This window comes from Aythya ferina, assembly GCF_964211825.1.
Source record: "Aythya ferina genome assembly, chromosome: 7".
Lineage (NCBI taxonomy): Eukaryota > Metazoa > Chordata > Aves > Anseriformes > Anatidae > Aythya > Aythya ferina.
Genome location: NC_140302.1, coordinates 17279132 through 17294079, shown reverse-complemented (window position 1 = coordinate 17294079; position 14948 = coordinate 17279132). Strand labels below are relative to the sequence as shown.

Below are 14948 nucleotides of genomic sequence, written 5' to 3'. Positions count from 1 at the left end.
AATTTTCCAGAAAGTGCCCAAGAACCGTCCAGTCACCATGTGTGAGATGCTGAAGGGAATATCTGTTGTCTGCCAGGAGATGCTTCATCCTCTAAAAGCATGAATTCAGTGGTACACCACAGTGGAGACAGAGAAGGTTGTCCACAGCAGAGAGCCGTTGGTCTCAGCATCAGGCATGAAACAAGCTGGCAGAAATCCTCCACTTTGTCCTGGCATTCCCAGTAAGCGTGCTCTGTCAGACAAGGTGTTAGCCTTAGAGAATAAAAGTAGGATTCCCCTCAGGCTGGGCTCTGGTACGAATTAAACACATCATCTGAGCCAGGAGCACTTTTGCTTGCCATAAGGCAGATAAAAAGGAGGTGGAGTCCTCAGTGCCCTGAAGCTCAGCTTTCCACGTGCTGGCCAGACTCTGCCCCCGGCAGAGGAGCTGCTTTACCAGGTGTGCTGGGATCCAGCCAGGTTACTTGACTCACCCTGACAGAAATGCCATCGTCTCTTCCTCTTTACAGGTCTGCAGTTTGTTTTTTAGCAGGAAGAGAAGCGTATCTTAAAAGGAGTGCTAACCTGGAGCCGGACGGTCAGCTGTTAGCGCGTGCAGGGATTTCTCGGGGAGGAGAGCGAAATGGTGAGTGGGAGCCGTGCTGTCTCTCTCGGTTGATGGATGAACTCAGGGGAGCGGTCAGGGCAAGAGAAGTGAGGCCATGGGATCACTCAGGTGTTTGGTGGAATGCTTCCTGGGAGCATTCAGCCCTCCTGTTTTCTGCCCCAACCAAGTCAGTCGAGCTGGCCCTTCTGCTCTCTCTGCGTTTCCCTGTAGTGCAACCAATGCTTTCTGACACCTGACTGGGTTTTAGTGTCTATCTCAGCTTTTCTGTCCTGGAGGTGTCACCTGGTGTTGGGCAGTTGGGGCAAAGTGGAAGCATGGTTGTGTTGTTTTCTTTTTTAAGCTAAACTGCAGTATAAAGCTTTCTCTTGCCCAGGATGTGCCCTCGGCAGACAGTAGCTCCTGTAGTTAATGCTGCAGGGAAATCTACCCAACTCACGTCAGGTCACTGACACTCAGAGCCCTGTAAACATCATGCTAGAGTAATCTGGGCAATCGGCAAACAAAAGCAGGGGCACTGCAGTCATTTGTCTGCAACCACTATGTTGAATTATGCTCACTTTAAGTTTTGAAATGTCAGAGCAGGCAGATCAGGATTTTCAGCTGGGACAACTAGAAGTATTGATACATTGGAAGTCAATAGTAATTTACACGCAAAGATCCTTTCTCTCACAATGGGTAGTGTACAAATTTCCATACTTTTATTTTTTTTGCAACTGACTTGAGACAATTGCTTTAAGCTCTTGTACACTTGAGAGAAACGGGCTAGTTCTGTGTCTTGCTCCAGTGCAGAACCAGGCTTTTCCTTTAAATAAGGGCTTACTTTATACTTTCTGTCCTCAAGTGTTAAGGGATTAAGTCTTTACCCCTGGTCTGAAACTATGATTAAATAAGCTAGGAAAAGCATTTCTACTCAAATCAAGGGCTACCAGTCAGGTTATTGCAAGGAACAAACAGACCTGTTGCTAGCTGGCAACTTGATTTTGTTAACAGTCAACGGCACACACAGATCTATTTTCACAAATACCTTGAGCACAGAGAGGTGAACAGAGGTAAACAACACATTTTATGTGGCTCCTTCTCTTCGGACTTTCATTTAACCTGCATATGCACAGTCCTGGAAATAATCACGAAGTCCATTAAGTGTACTGTCTTTAACCGAGAAGAAGGAAATAAAATAAATGTACAGCTTCAGAGAAGATAAATATCCAAGCTCAAACATTAACAGGTCAGCTGTTCAGAAAGGCATGTGTCAGTGAGGAAGCTCAAAGAATGCACAATAGGAAGTTCAGGTGAGAACATCTCTGTTGTATTTCATTCCCAGCTGGCAGCCTGGGTGCAGCGGTACCTGGGCCTCTGGGGAGTTAGAAAGAAATCAATCCTTCTCATTTGGTGACCAGTTGTTAACTGTGTCTGCTCAGAGGCATTTCCCAACATCTGCAGTCCCTACGACAAGCTGTTGAAAGGTTATGCTTTCAGTTCAATGTCCACGGCCTGCCTGTAAAGGCCACGGTTCTGAACATGCCTCCAGCTGCAGTCTGTAGTGGGAGGATCAGTTCTGGACCTTTCAATGAGCATTATGATCCTTCACGCCCGGTGATGTGTCCTGCTCCTAGACCACAGGCCTTAGACTGGGCTGAGACTGAAGAGCCAAATCTCTCTCAGCTTGCTTGTGTTCGAGCCTTCCTTCTCCGTAAGCTGCAATGCCCAGACTTTTATTGGCACGCTTTGACCTCCCTGATCTGAAATAACCATGCCCAACTCAGGGCATGGCAGCAGAACTTCCTGCAGGCAGAAAAAGGGCAGCTTTCTGCCAGCTCCCTCCCTACTGGCTTTTGGTGGATGCAAAGTGAAGCTCCCTTTCAGTCTTCTCCTGTCACCTTCCACATCAGTTCCAGGGGAGATCTCTGCAGATTTGCTCTTTCGCTCCTTTTTATTTAATTCCTGTGTGTTTCTGGTGCTGACCAGGGTTCAGTAATAACATTGAACCTACCTGTCTTAACAGAGTTGCTTCCTGTGGATTAAAGAAGAGGAGGGAAAGGCTTCTGCACTGCTTGCCCTCATTGCCAGCCTCAAAGCTAAGCTTCCCTTCCCAGCACTGTCAGTAGCACCCGTCCCTACAGGCGGCCTCAGCTGCCCACAGAGCTCACCATCTAATGGACGCAGTACTGCTTCCAACAGTACAGCTACACCAGCAAGAGAGATTGAGAGCAGCTTTTAACTTTCTCCAAGCCTCTTTCTGCATTCCTCCTAGAATGGTAGTGTCTGTATCCCAGCTGCCCCAGGCAGCAAAACATCACCAAACAGCTGTTGTTCTGCCTGTGGAAACAATTTAGTCAGGAAGGAGTTAATGTCTTTTTTCATCTGTCTGTTGAATCAACAAGAGCAGGAACTGCAGCTGGTCTGGGGCTCAGAGGCTGCAGGTGGAGGTGCTTGCTGTCTTACCAGCTGCCACTTTCCTGTAGCTCCCCAGCCACTGTGGGGACAAAGAGCCTTGTCCTCCCTCACTGGGAGCTAGCTGCCAGGGTGAGCTCCTTGCGCGATAATCCCCGACTACTCAGAGGCGGCTCTGCATGGCGTAAGCAATTCCAGTAAACCGGTTCAAGTTTATTTATTTGTATTGCTTTCTTAAGTAGTACGACATGCTCTTTGTTTTCTCTGGAATAACTATCACAACTTAATATTCAGATCACATCGGTATATTCTCATGCCGTCACCTCCAGTCACTTCAGAAATATCCCTGCCCACTCCCACAGATGGTCAGGCCACCTGATACTCAATTCCGTTTTTTATTTTCTATTTGTATTTTTGTTATTTCTCTGCAGACAACAACATTTTCCAAAGTCTTTTACAACACAACAGTAAGTACACTGCATAGGATGAAGATCTATTGCCTACTCAGCACTGTGGTACATATAGGAGCTGGGGAAGTTCTGGAAGAGAAGGAGGTGCTGTTCTGGGTGGGCGGCTGCTGGGGATCTTCTCTGACATACTGTCCTAACGCCACTGACGTTATATTGTAGCAATAAGGGCAGGTGAGATGCTTACAGAACCCCCAGTCCTGCATTTGTGCCTGTTTTCTCGTTTATTTAGAAATGGGCAAATCCAGTAAGTTTGCAGTATTTTACTGCATGAGCTGTCAGCTGCAGGCGGTGGGTCAGTCTGGGCAAGGGAATAACAAGCGATGCGCTTGCCACCATCACTGTGTGATAGGCTTTCTTGTCGTGGGGCCTCAGCTGCCTTTGGAGCTGGGTGGGACATTTTTCAATGGCTAGAAAAATCCAGAGGGTTTTGTTTTGGGTTACACGCAGTTTTCAGGGCCCTGCACTACACGCATTGCTTCTGTGAACCCAGGCAGAGTGTGCAGCACCCTCCACTGACTGATGCTCGAGGGAAGGCCAAGCAGGCAGATGATGTGGCAGGGACAGAGAGCAGCCTGTTGCAAAAGCACATCATTTCTTGGGGCTTCCTGCTATCCTTTTTGCTGCTTCCCCTTCAGAGTCCAGCTTTCTCTGGCATATATTTGTGCTTATTTCCTGCGTACACTTTTTTTTTTCCAGCCCTAAGCCCCTTTCTGAGGAAGAACATGTATTCCTTCCAGGCAGAGCCATTGCTGGAAGGACCAAAGTCTGGGTTCTTGCTTATGACTGGCACTCACAGGCCACAACCTCAGGGTGCAGCCGAGTTCTCCGTGTGTAACCTACCATGGGCTGTTATTGAAGTCTTGCAACTGCTTGCTTAGCCTCTGTCCATGTTAGCTTTATATGTAATATATTTTCGCAATGTTCTTTAACCATCTTATTTCTAGACTTCTGCAACTACAATAGGAAACACAGCTGTCCAAGCAGATTGTTATGGGGTAAGACTTTGCTTTGTTATTTAATGAGATTGTTTTCATGGAGCATTTTCCCTCTAAAATCAAATCTTTGCTACCTTTGTCCATTCCCATTTGCAGTGCAGCTGGGCTAGATGCCGCTGTTGTGGCCCAGGGCTGCAGTTTTGTCTCTCACATTGGCTATCCTTGTTGCATGCTAGCCCCACACTCTGCTACTGAGCACAGCATTAAAGGATCACCATGCATGCATTTGACCTGATTCTCTTTCTTTGTGAGTTAGTACCAGCCCTGGGTGATTGGAGTAGCTGCAGGGATACCCAGCTTCCTGGCCTTGGTCCTTGCAGTCATCTTGGCAGTGGTCTGTGTTCTCCAGTGGTCAAACTTCAGCTGGAAGCAGGTAAATACCTTCCATGTATCCATATCCATGTATCCATATCCAGGTATGGATACATGGAAGGTATACCTTCCATGTATCCATACCTGGATGCCTTGCCACTTGTGAGCCTAGTCCTCTACATCAGAGTTCTGGTTCAGTACCTTCTGCAGCTCTTAGGATGTTCAAGACTGAACCCCTAGGCACCCCTACCCACAAACCGTCACTGCTCTGCAAGGAGTTACAGGATCATAAAGATAAAAGAGAAATTCGTGTGAAAATATGGGAGAGTTACTGCCAAGTGGTCCGTTAACTAGCAGGAAGTAACCAAAGAATCTATCATCATTGTTCTTCAGTGGATTTCTCTTGTTATTTGCTAGAGGAAATCATTCGTTCAGGAATCCTCTGACTACAAAATAGTGTTATTTAGTTCCCCAAACACTGCCGCATCGTTTCATACTATGTGGTCAACTTTTTCCTCTGTTCCAGCCCATGGGGTGGGTTTAAATGCCCACCTCCCCATTGGTGGGGTAGAGCGAGGGGGTTGTGTAGTACCCTGCCTTGTTCCTCTGGGGTGAAAAAGCATTCATGTGTCCACGGAAGAGGAAAATCAGGAAGCATTGTGGCAGCCAAACACTGATGGTTCTATGGCCCTTTCCTCCCCCTACCACTTTTCTAGGTGTTTTAACCAGCTCTAGGGCTTGCATGGCTCATTGTTTTCTTACTTCAGAACGAAACCTGTAACAGTACCGAGGGAGGTGATTTCCATGTTGTTGTTGTTGGTTGAAGTTTTTTTGATTTGTTTTGTTTTCTCTGTGTGTAATTGTGCTAGTGAGTGTTTTCCCCTATATTAAAGGGGACCGGGTGGGTTTAGGATGATGTAGTGAAGGCGATTCTTGGGCATCAAGGGTTCACTGCTACAAGGTAATTCCCATGGGCTCACATCAAGTGGCCCGTGTAATTGTCCCAGATGAAAAATCATTTTGACGTCCAGCTTAGATTGTTAGATATTATTCCATGTGGTTATTTCGGCCCCGAGTATGTTCTGAGTTCTGAGCACTTTGGTAACAGGACGTTTTTTCCCTGCTCTGTACTTCTTGAACTGTTGTTGGTGAATTGTAGATAGGTGGTGTTTGTCACTCTTTCTGCTCACCTCTTCAGAGAAGTGGCTGTCCTGAGATACAGGAAGAACACGAATATGAACGATCTCCTCCCAGACCTCCAGATGTAAGTCATCTGTTAACTGATTCTTACTGTAGCACACAGGCTTCCGAGTGAGTTACTAAACAAAGGACTGGCTTTAAGGGTAGCCCTAGACAAATAATAGAGACTTCATGGAAAGCTCTCTCCCCATGCTTGCCTGTGGCTCCTACACTACTGCTGTTTCTAGCTGTATGTCTGTCTGGTGCAATCTCAGATGAGGGGCCAGCAATAGAGTGCCATTGTTTTTAGAGTACACAGGTATTCCAGCTGCATCCTGCATGGGCAAAAATGGAGGGAGGAATGAACCTGAAATATGAGCAAATACATTTTCTTCAAAATACTGCCAAACATTTCCAAAGAAAGGCAGGAATTCTCATGCACTGTATTCTCTCTAGCCTGAGTACTTTGTTACAGCCATTGCAGAAATAATATTTTGCTTCTAGGACTTTTATCTGACCATGATGGAGGAGACGACAAACGTCTACGTAAATGGAGATCAACAAAAACACTTCAGACCAGACATCCAAGCACAGGCAAAGCCCCCAAGGATGAATAAGCCCAGAAGAGAGCCACCTGTGGTGGAATACGTTTATGAAAATCATCCTCCCTTTCACTGAGAGAAAAGCACCAAATTGTGGCTGGAACCAGAAATAACAGACACAATCCTTTTCCTGGACACTAGGGGCTACACAGCTGCATTTCATGAACAAGAGTTTTCTCTTTGTGCATACAGGAAATTCTAGAGAACAGGACAAAGAGACTGCATGGCGAAAGAACCCGTTTGGAATTATGCCTCTGAGATATGGAAGCAAAATGAGATTCCCCTCATTTTGGAAGTAACAAAGTGCTGTGGGAGAGGTGGTCTTGCTGTTCTCCTGAATTTAATTTATTTTAATAAAGAACATCTAAATCCTTGTAGTGACAGTAGAGTGGACAAGTAGAGTGTTTGCTGGAATCCCCACATTCAGGTTCTTGAGCTCCTCACAACTGCTTGGGAAAACATGAATGAACCCTTGTTTTCATTTGACAGAAGGAGACTAGACTGTAAATGAGGTGAAGTGATAAGCCCAAGAAAACTGGAGGGAGTGAAGTTCCAGCTGCTGACTTTAGCCCCAGGGATGGCAATTTCCCTTAGTTCTCGGCTAATCCTTACCCACAGTGGTGTCTCACTCACACTATTTTCTCTGTGCCCCTACAACAGGTATTTCAGCCAGGAGGTGAAGTAGGAATGCTTATTCTCCTATGATTTCAGTAAGAGACACCATTCAGAGAAATGGTCTCCTCTGCAGCCCCATCTCGATTCATGCGAGGATGCTGGGTGGCCACGGTGACAGGCAGGGTTGTGTTGGAAAATGCTTTGGGAAGAAAGAGGAGCCGAAGGGAAGATGCTCCCCGCCTGTGGAAAGGCTGGGCCATGGAGTACCCTAGGAATGAGAGGGGCACCCAGGCGGAGACAGAGGTCCCACCAAAGGGGCACAGCACTGAAAGTAGCCAGAGCTTCAGCCTGTGAATGGAGGAGTGCTGTCATCCAGGAGGGATGCTGCCGCTGTTCTTCTGCAGGCTGCAGGGCTGGCAGGGTTCCTTGCAGGCAGCAGCAGGAATCTGGTGGTGAAGCAGGCAGGGGTTTTCGCCCTGGGAAGGTCAGCTCTTCTGGCAGCGCCGTGGCCACAGGTGCTGTGACCTGCTCTGCAGTGGAGCAGTGGCTGCGGGGACTGCCCCAACCCAAAGAAAGCAGCAGCTCAAGGCCTCATAAATAGATTTTTCTTTATTGGGCTGTTAATGTACACGTACCATACTGTCCATCAGCAGAGCATCAGTGGGACACGTGCTGCAGGTCGTGGGCAGCCACAGGAGCCCTGTTTGTAAGCAATTTGGCTGTTCAGTGGGACTTCTGCACTCAGTGAGCACACACAGTGTCAGTGGTTTGAAGAGCCTGGGACTCTGGGAGCTATCTTCCTGGAGGTGTTGTGTAGGTGAGCCAATACTCCTGTCATTGGATTTAGTAGAGGCATAGAGATATAGAAGACTAGATGGGCTAGGGAACACCGCACAGAGTTTTCGTGCCCTTCAGCGGGGAAGAGCACAGAGCTGGTAAAAGGGAGGAACATTTCCTAATCCACTCAGCGTAGGGGTTATGCTGAGCTCCTCAGGCTTGAGGACAGCCTTCAAGGTGAAGTTCTGCAAGATGGTGGTCAGGAACAAGAATATCTCCATGCGTGCCAGGCCCTCTCCAGGGCATATTCGCTTCCCTGGAAGTAAAGACAACAAATAGCACTGAGCAAGTGCTGCTGAGTGGGTTGGAGTTTGTGCTAGGCCTACGTGCTATGCAGCTTTGTTTACTAGGTGCAGCTAGTAAATAAAGCTAGTAAATAGCAGCAGGGAGGTGACTGACTGGGTGTGTGAACGAAGAACAGGAGAAGCCTGGAGAGTGGAGGGAGGAGGCATCACGTGGAGAGGTCGAGAGAGTGAGGTGACACAGCGTGGGTGATAAAGAGGAGGGCTGGGGCTGTTGGTAGGTGAGTGGTTGCGAGTAGCCTACTTAAAGGTGCCCAGAAAGAGTGGCAGCTCCCAGTAGGAGTTCTAAAAAGCCCCCAAAAGAGAGGGCTGATGTGGGTGGGAAGGAACAGCAGCGAGTAGGTACACAGAGAGCAGCGAGCCCCAGGGAAGTAGTGGCAGGACCACACGGGGAGCAGGTGTTATGGGAAAAAGCAGGGTGGTTCCCCCAGGGGAGGACAGCAGCTCCTGGGAGAGGAAGCCTGTGTGTTACCTGCTGAGAAGGGCATGAAGAGTTCACTCTTCCTAAAGGTGCCGTTCTCGTTCAAGAAATGTCCAGGATTAAACTCATGTGGGTTTGGGAACTCCTTGCTGTTATACAGCACAGAACTGAGGACGGGGAAGATTGTGGTGCCCTGCAGTAAGACAAGAAGAGCAGAAGTGAAGGGGAGGTGACTTAGGTCACTTAACCCAACTGCCTGTCAAGTTAAGGCTGAGGTAATTAGTGCAATCCTCCCAGAGCTTTCAGTGGCCCTTTGGGGACTCTCCCTTTGGAGAGGCACATTTAGGGAGGCCCTGCTAGATGTTACAGCATAGACAGTTGTTCTGGCTGCCCCTCCTGTGTTCCCTTTCTGTTTCAGCCCATTTATCCTCTCCTTTCTCTGGTTGTTTGGGGACACCCCACCTAATTCTTCTTTCTTGGTGTTTCACTATAATGAACTTGTAGATGTACAATGTTCCTTCTTTTCTGTGAGCCCTGAAAAGCAAAAGCACACAAGATTGTAGCTCTCTTCTCTTCTGACAATTTTTTTCCTGCCTCCATCCTCTTTCTTCTTACTTTCTGAGCAGCCCCTGACTGGGGAACAGGATAAACGATCCAGAAGTGATGACAAAAGAGCACTCTGCTAGAAGCTGGACTCTGCTAGTTCCCTGGGTGCTGTCTTGATTTTACAGTGACAGATGAAAATCGTGACGCCAACAGGCCCCATGTTGCTGTTCCCCCAGTGTTTGTGGTCCCTCAGAAGATGGGAAGTAACATGAGCATCACTGCAGTGGTCCAGGCCAAACCAGGCCATGGGCTGCCCTAGCCTATCAGGCTGCCTCTGGGAGTGGCCAACAAGGATTGCCTCAGTAAGTGTGTAAGAACAGGGCAAACAGGTTCTGTTCATTCATCTGAATGTAAATACAGTGTCCATCACATTTTGCCTTGGGGTCTCTACTCTCAATAATCACAGACTGACTCTGCCTCCAAGGAGATGCCAGGCTCCCCCAGATGGCAGTGAGCAGTTCCCCAGCTTTGCTGCCTTTGTGAGGAGACACTGCTCTGTTCTATTTGTGAGCTCAGCATGTTTCTACTGATAGGTCAACCCACAGAGCAAGTGAGCAGAGGTGTTGGGCAGACCTAGTGTTCCAGTCTCAGCCCAGGGGAAAGCAACAAGGAATTGCAGGTATGCTACAGCAGCCTGGGGATCTGAGGAAAACTCTATGAAGGCCCAGGTGATGACATGGTCAGGTCACAGCATTTCTAGCTTCTGGCGTGTAACCGACAGCCTGAGAGCAAGCATGCTGCCACCTTGTTGCTGGACTTGAGGGAGCTTGCCCACTAACCTTGGGAATGAAATGCTCTCTGAAGTAGATGTCTTTGGTCACAGCATGAGAGATGCTCAAGGGGATGAGGGTGATAAAGCGCTGGATTTCATGAGCCACTGCATCTGTGTAGGGCATCTGGGTCCGGTCAGCCACACAAGGTCTTCGTGATCGTCCTACGACCCGGTCAATCTCTTCTTGAACTTTCTCTGTCAAGAGAAGCACAAACCATAAGATGGGTGAATAAAGCCAAACCCACCCAAACAGCTTGTCCTAAGCTGTCCACAAACCTCATGGATTTGCTAGCAAATGATGGGAGCATTTATATTGATTTTGGTGTAGTCTGGAAAGCAACTCCACTGCAGCCTGTGCAAACAATGCCCTTATAACAAACTTGGCTAAATAGGAGTAGCAAGAGAGAAAGATGTGGACACAGCCAAATCCCTTGCTGATGAGGGGGTGCATTTGCTGTTGATGGCCAGTGAAGCTGAGGGATGTGTAATGGCCCTTGAGGGGTATGAGCATACAAGGACTTTGCCCATTTAGGTAGAATATGAGAGAAGAGAAGTTGAAAAGGCAGTAGCATTAGATCTGTGTCCAGCCCAAGGGAATGGCTAGAGGAGAAGAGATCATAGACTGGTACCTTGTATCTGTGGGTATTTGAGAAGAAGCAGAAACCCATATCTTAAGGTGGTGCTAGTCGTCTCAGTTCCACCAGTGAACAAGTCAAAGGCTGTGGTTATCAGGTTCTTCAAGTGGAAGCTGGAATTGGGATTGTCTTTTTCCTAGAGAAAAGGCTGGGTTATTTCTCTAGTTGAACTGAGAAAAGGGCCCTTTCTTGTGTCACCGTGGGCCCTGCTTTCCACCCAGAACTGTTGCATTTCTCTGATAAGGTGCGGCAGTCATGTGGGATGTTTCAATGCTATCTCTGTGCAGTAAGCAAGACCCCAGAGCAGCCTTCTTTGAAACTGCACACTGTATGTTAGGTATATAGCCGTCTGCTTGCCCTTGCTGTGCCAACTGCTTTCCAGTGCAAGAGCTGCAAGACCAGCCTGCAAACGCCCCTGTGTTTTGGTGCAAGCAGTTGTAGGTCTTGGTGTCCAAGCAGCTGTGGGTAATGAACATGGAGGGTGCAGACCACCAGCTGTAAGCTGTAGCACAGGCAACATCAGGGGTGTTGTCAGTGCCTTTCCACTAGCACAGACAGTTGCTTGTGTTCAGCCCTCACAAGGGGATATCCCAATATTTGTATTAGTTAGGAAAGGAAAGGGTGTTTGGGGATGAGCTGGGGCTGTGTGCTCTCTCCTTACTTCCTGCATTTTGCTGAGAAAGCAGTCAATGAAATCCTGAGGAGAGCTGGGATCCAGGTAGGCTTGGTGTGTCTTCACTTCCTCTGCTACAAAGGCTTTTACAGCATCAACTTCTTTGAATATTCTGTTGTGTGGGCCAGGGAAGTAATCCAGGATCTCTGGGAACATCTGGTATAGCTGGAAGGAAAGAAAGAGGAGGTCTTAGTAGGAATCCCAGAGGTGGAGAAAAAGAGTGGTTAGGACTAGGGAGAAGCTGCACTTAGTTGGCAAAACCAGCTGCATTTGCAAGGGTGTTTCTTGCTCTTGAGCAGCAGAACATTGATGGGTCCTGGTTTGAAGGTTGAAGTGAGACTTCATTGGGAGGGAAGCCTCCTGCTCCCCTGGGAGAATGTCACCACTGTGAAATAGTTGCTGAAGGTACCTGTCCCCAGCGGGAGCTGAGCATCTCAAAGATGTTGTTCATGTTGTTCATCAGAGACAGGAACTTCTTGTCTTTATAGTCATATCGTTTCCCAAAGATAACGGAGCATATGACATTGGAGACGGTGCAGCTCAGCATAAATGTTGGGTCAAAGGGCATTTCTGTGAGTTCAGAAAAGTTATAAGCCATTAAAAAAGAAATCACAAAAAAAGGCAAAACCTAAAAACCTACAGCTACTGTGGGTAACCTGACCTCTGGTGGTTAGTGGAAACTCACAGGTTAGTGGAAACTCACAGTGCCTTATTGACACAGAAGGCTTCTTCAAAAAGTACAGCACATAATCATGGAATTATTAACTGCTTAGTAACGAGGGGCAGCTGTTGCAAAGACCAAATGCATGGGAACATCAATTCACAGAATCACAAAATGGTTGACAGACGTCTGGAAATCATCTTGTCCAGCCCCTTCTAGAACCACTTGCCCAGGACCATGTCCAGACATCTTCTGAATACCTCTAAGGATGGAGACTCCACAACTTATGCTTAAGAACATGGGCTCCCTAAATGCAATCTTTTTTTTTTTTTTTTTTAAATAAACTATATTAAAAATAGACTATACTCTTTGTTTTTCTGAGCTCTTCAAGCAAGTGCTCGGCTTCCTCTTGGATCCTCTCTTCAATGCTCCTTTTCCCCATCCCAAAGTTGCGCAGAGTGGTGAGAGCAAACCGACGGACATGTAGCCACCCCTCGTTGTTGCTGAAAATAATGCCTGCAGAGGAAGGAGAAAGAGCGAAGACCTGACTTTGGTGCGCTGGATGTAAGATAAATGGAGACTCATGATGACAGTGAATCCTAGCCCTGTAGATAGCAATGACATAGCATCTCAGAGTACTGTGGTCTGGAGACAACCTCTGGAGGTCCCGTAGTCCAGCTGTCTGCTTTTGGCCTTCTCCAGCACATCCCCAACCTCCTTGCGAACAATTCATCCCTCACATCCACACAGAACTTCCTGTGCTGCAGCCTGAGGCTGTTGCTGCTTGCCTTTCCACTGTGCATCAGTGAGATAAATCGAGCCCCATTTCTTAGAAATCCTCTTTGGGTGGTGGAAGCCAGCAGTTGCAGGCTGCCCTGCCTGCCATTCTCCAGGTGGGACCCCCCCCATGTCACTCATGTCCTTGTGCATGGCATGCCCCATGCACACCCTGCCACACTTGTCCTCAGCCCTTCCCTTAGCCTTAGGAGGAGCTCAGTCAGTGAACATACCTAATCCTTCGTTAGCCCGGTCTCCCAGTGGCATCCTTCCTCTGGCAGCAAACTCATCCCCACGATCAATCAAGGCTTCTTTTACCACGTCATGTCCACACAGCACCACCACTGGATCAGAGCCCAGGTGCACTGTGAAAACTGGCCCATACTCTTCGCTGAGCTGTCAAAATGCAAGAGAGAACACGGCCATGTAGAGAGGAGGAGTTGAAAAGTGACCACACTGCTGCATTGTTCTGTGGGCAGTGCAGCCTCACAGACCAACAGGATTAAGATCTGGTCCTCTCATGGCAAATGTCAGTCAGCCATCAGATCCTAAGCAAGGGTGAGAGCGTGGGGGAGAGGGGACGACGACAGCTGAGATCCCCATGGCTTTTCTGCTCCTCCGGGGTTGGCAGTCATCAGGCTATAGCCACATGTTGTCCCCATGCACAGAGCACACACACTTCTCATCCCGAGAAGAAACCGAGGGGAAAAAGAGAGTCCTTACCTTCTCAAGGGTTTTGGTTAAGTCCTTTGGTTTCACCTGCAGCAGATTCCCTAGGATGGGAAGAGGAGCTGGTCCTGGAGGCATCTTCCCCTTTCCAGACCTGATTTTCCATCTTGCGAAGTTGAGCAGGCAAACAACACAAACCAGGAGAACAACAGATGCTGCCCCCAGCAGCTCCATTTTCCAAGTGGAGGAGAGCTTGAGAGGCTCAGGAGGAATCAAATCGGGCTGCTCAAGCCTGAGCTTATATACTGAAGTGCTCTGCTCTGTTAGGTCAACATCACGTTTTTGATCACGTGGCTGAGTTATCCAATGTTACTAGTCAATCATTTGAGACTGCCGTGTTGCGAAACCAGGACTGAACTTCTCCAAAGTTAATTGGTCATTAACGACACACCTTGTCTCAAGCAACTGCAGAGGCCAATAGAGATTAAGTTAAAAACGTGCTTGTAAGACTTGATTTGTTTCACTTAAACTTCATTGTTACAGAGATAATAGTATGAGCTGGGCATTCCACTTGAGCTGCTCCAGAAATCTGCTGTTATGAGAGCACCTTCCGCGTACCTTGGTGCCGTGTGGGTTTCCCATTCTTCAGCATTGTTTGCGTTAGTTCTCAGTGGGGACAGCCATCCCTGCTTGTTCCTGAAGGCTTCCTGGTGCTAGCAGGGGAGGTCACACTGCAGGCAGTGTGCTGAACACACGGATGTGTTGTCTTGTGAGCAAAGCAAGTGCCTCAGTTTCTCTCCCTAGGGGATGGTATGGCCTCACAAGAGAGGAAGGTATAAAATATTCACCTAGCACAGGCAGAAAGGTCTCCGGGCATGGTGATAGACACAATGGGCCTGCTAGAAGAGAGACGTATGAAAAGGAACCTTGAGACTCTGACCTCTTCAAGGTTTTGTAAAGGAGAGAAAGAGGGAGATGAGGAGGTAGAGAAGAGAGTAATCAAGAACTTGAGAGGGCTTCTAGGGAATGGGTTCCCAGGCTGAGAAAGAGCTGAACTTGTGAGAGACTGAGTAAAGGTTAGTGCAAACTGAGAAATAGTTTGCAGTTGCAAAGACAAAAATGCCCACCCAACCTACTTCTGGAACACGGCATCATCAAAACAAGTTCTTCTTTTGTTAATGTTTGATGGGTGCACCCTCAGCAAGTCTGTGGCTGATGCCAGCTGAGTGGTGCAGTGGAAACTCTAGAGGGAAGGGATGCCATCCAGAGGGACACTGACATTGAGAGGTGGGCCCATGTAAATCTCGGGAAGTTCAACAAGGCCAAGTGCAAGGTCCTGCGCCTGGGCTGGGGCAATTACAAACACCAGAGTGGTGAACAGGATGAGAACAGCCCTTTGGAGAATGACTTGCAGGTACTGGTGT

The 14948-nt window shown here is 48.0% G+C and overlaps 2 protein-coding genes across 7 annotated transcripts; one reads left to right on the top strand and one right to left on the bottom strand.

The window, feature by feature from the left end:
• Positions 1 to 450: 450 nt before the first annotated feature.
• Positions 451 to 6939, top strand: LOC311440201 (uncharacterized protein). 6 transcript variants are annotated; one of them, XM_084526774.1, is made up of 6 exons: positions 451 to 625; positions 3430 to 3465; positions 4413 to 4463; positions 4720 to 4836; positions 5974 to 6039; positions 6459 to 6939. In XM_084526774.1, the coding sequence occupies exons 1-6, from the start codon at positions 623 to 625 to the stop codon at positions 6630 to 6632; spliced, it is 447 nt and encodes a 148-aa protein (XP_084382900.1). In that variant the 5' UTR covers positions 451 to 622; the 3' UTR covers positions 6633 to 6939. The 6 variants fall into 6 exon arrangements, with proteins under 6 accessions (XP_084382900.1, XP_084382898.1, XP_084382901.1 ...); XM_084526772.1 differs by having other exon boundaries at positions 5935 to 6039; XM_084526775.1 differs by lacking the exon at positions 3430 to 3465.
• Positions 6940 to 7765: 826 nt separating this feature from the next.
• On the bottom strand, positions 7766 to 13837 carry LOC311440200 (cytochrome P450 2C9-like). Its single transcript, XM_084526769.1, has 9 exons — positions 13579 to 13837; positions 13089 to 13251; positions 12445 to 12594; positions 11827 to 11987; positions 11406 to 11582; positions 10739 to 10880; positions 10117 to 10304; positions 8783 to 8924; positions 7766 to 8264 (listed from the first exon to the last, which is right to left on the bottom strand). The coding sequence occupies exons 1-9, from the start codon at positions 13756 to 13758 to the stop codon at positions 8083 to 8085; spliced, it is 1485 nt and encodes a 494-aa protein (XP_084382895.1). The 5' UTR covers positions 13759 to 13837; the 3' UTR covers positions 7766 to 8082.
• Between the last annotated feature and the right edge of the window lie 1111 nt (positions 13838 to 14948).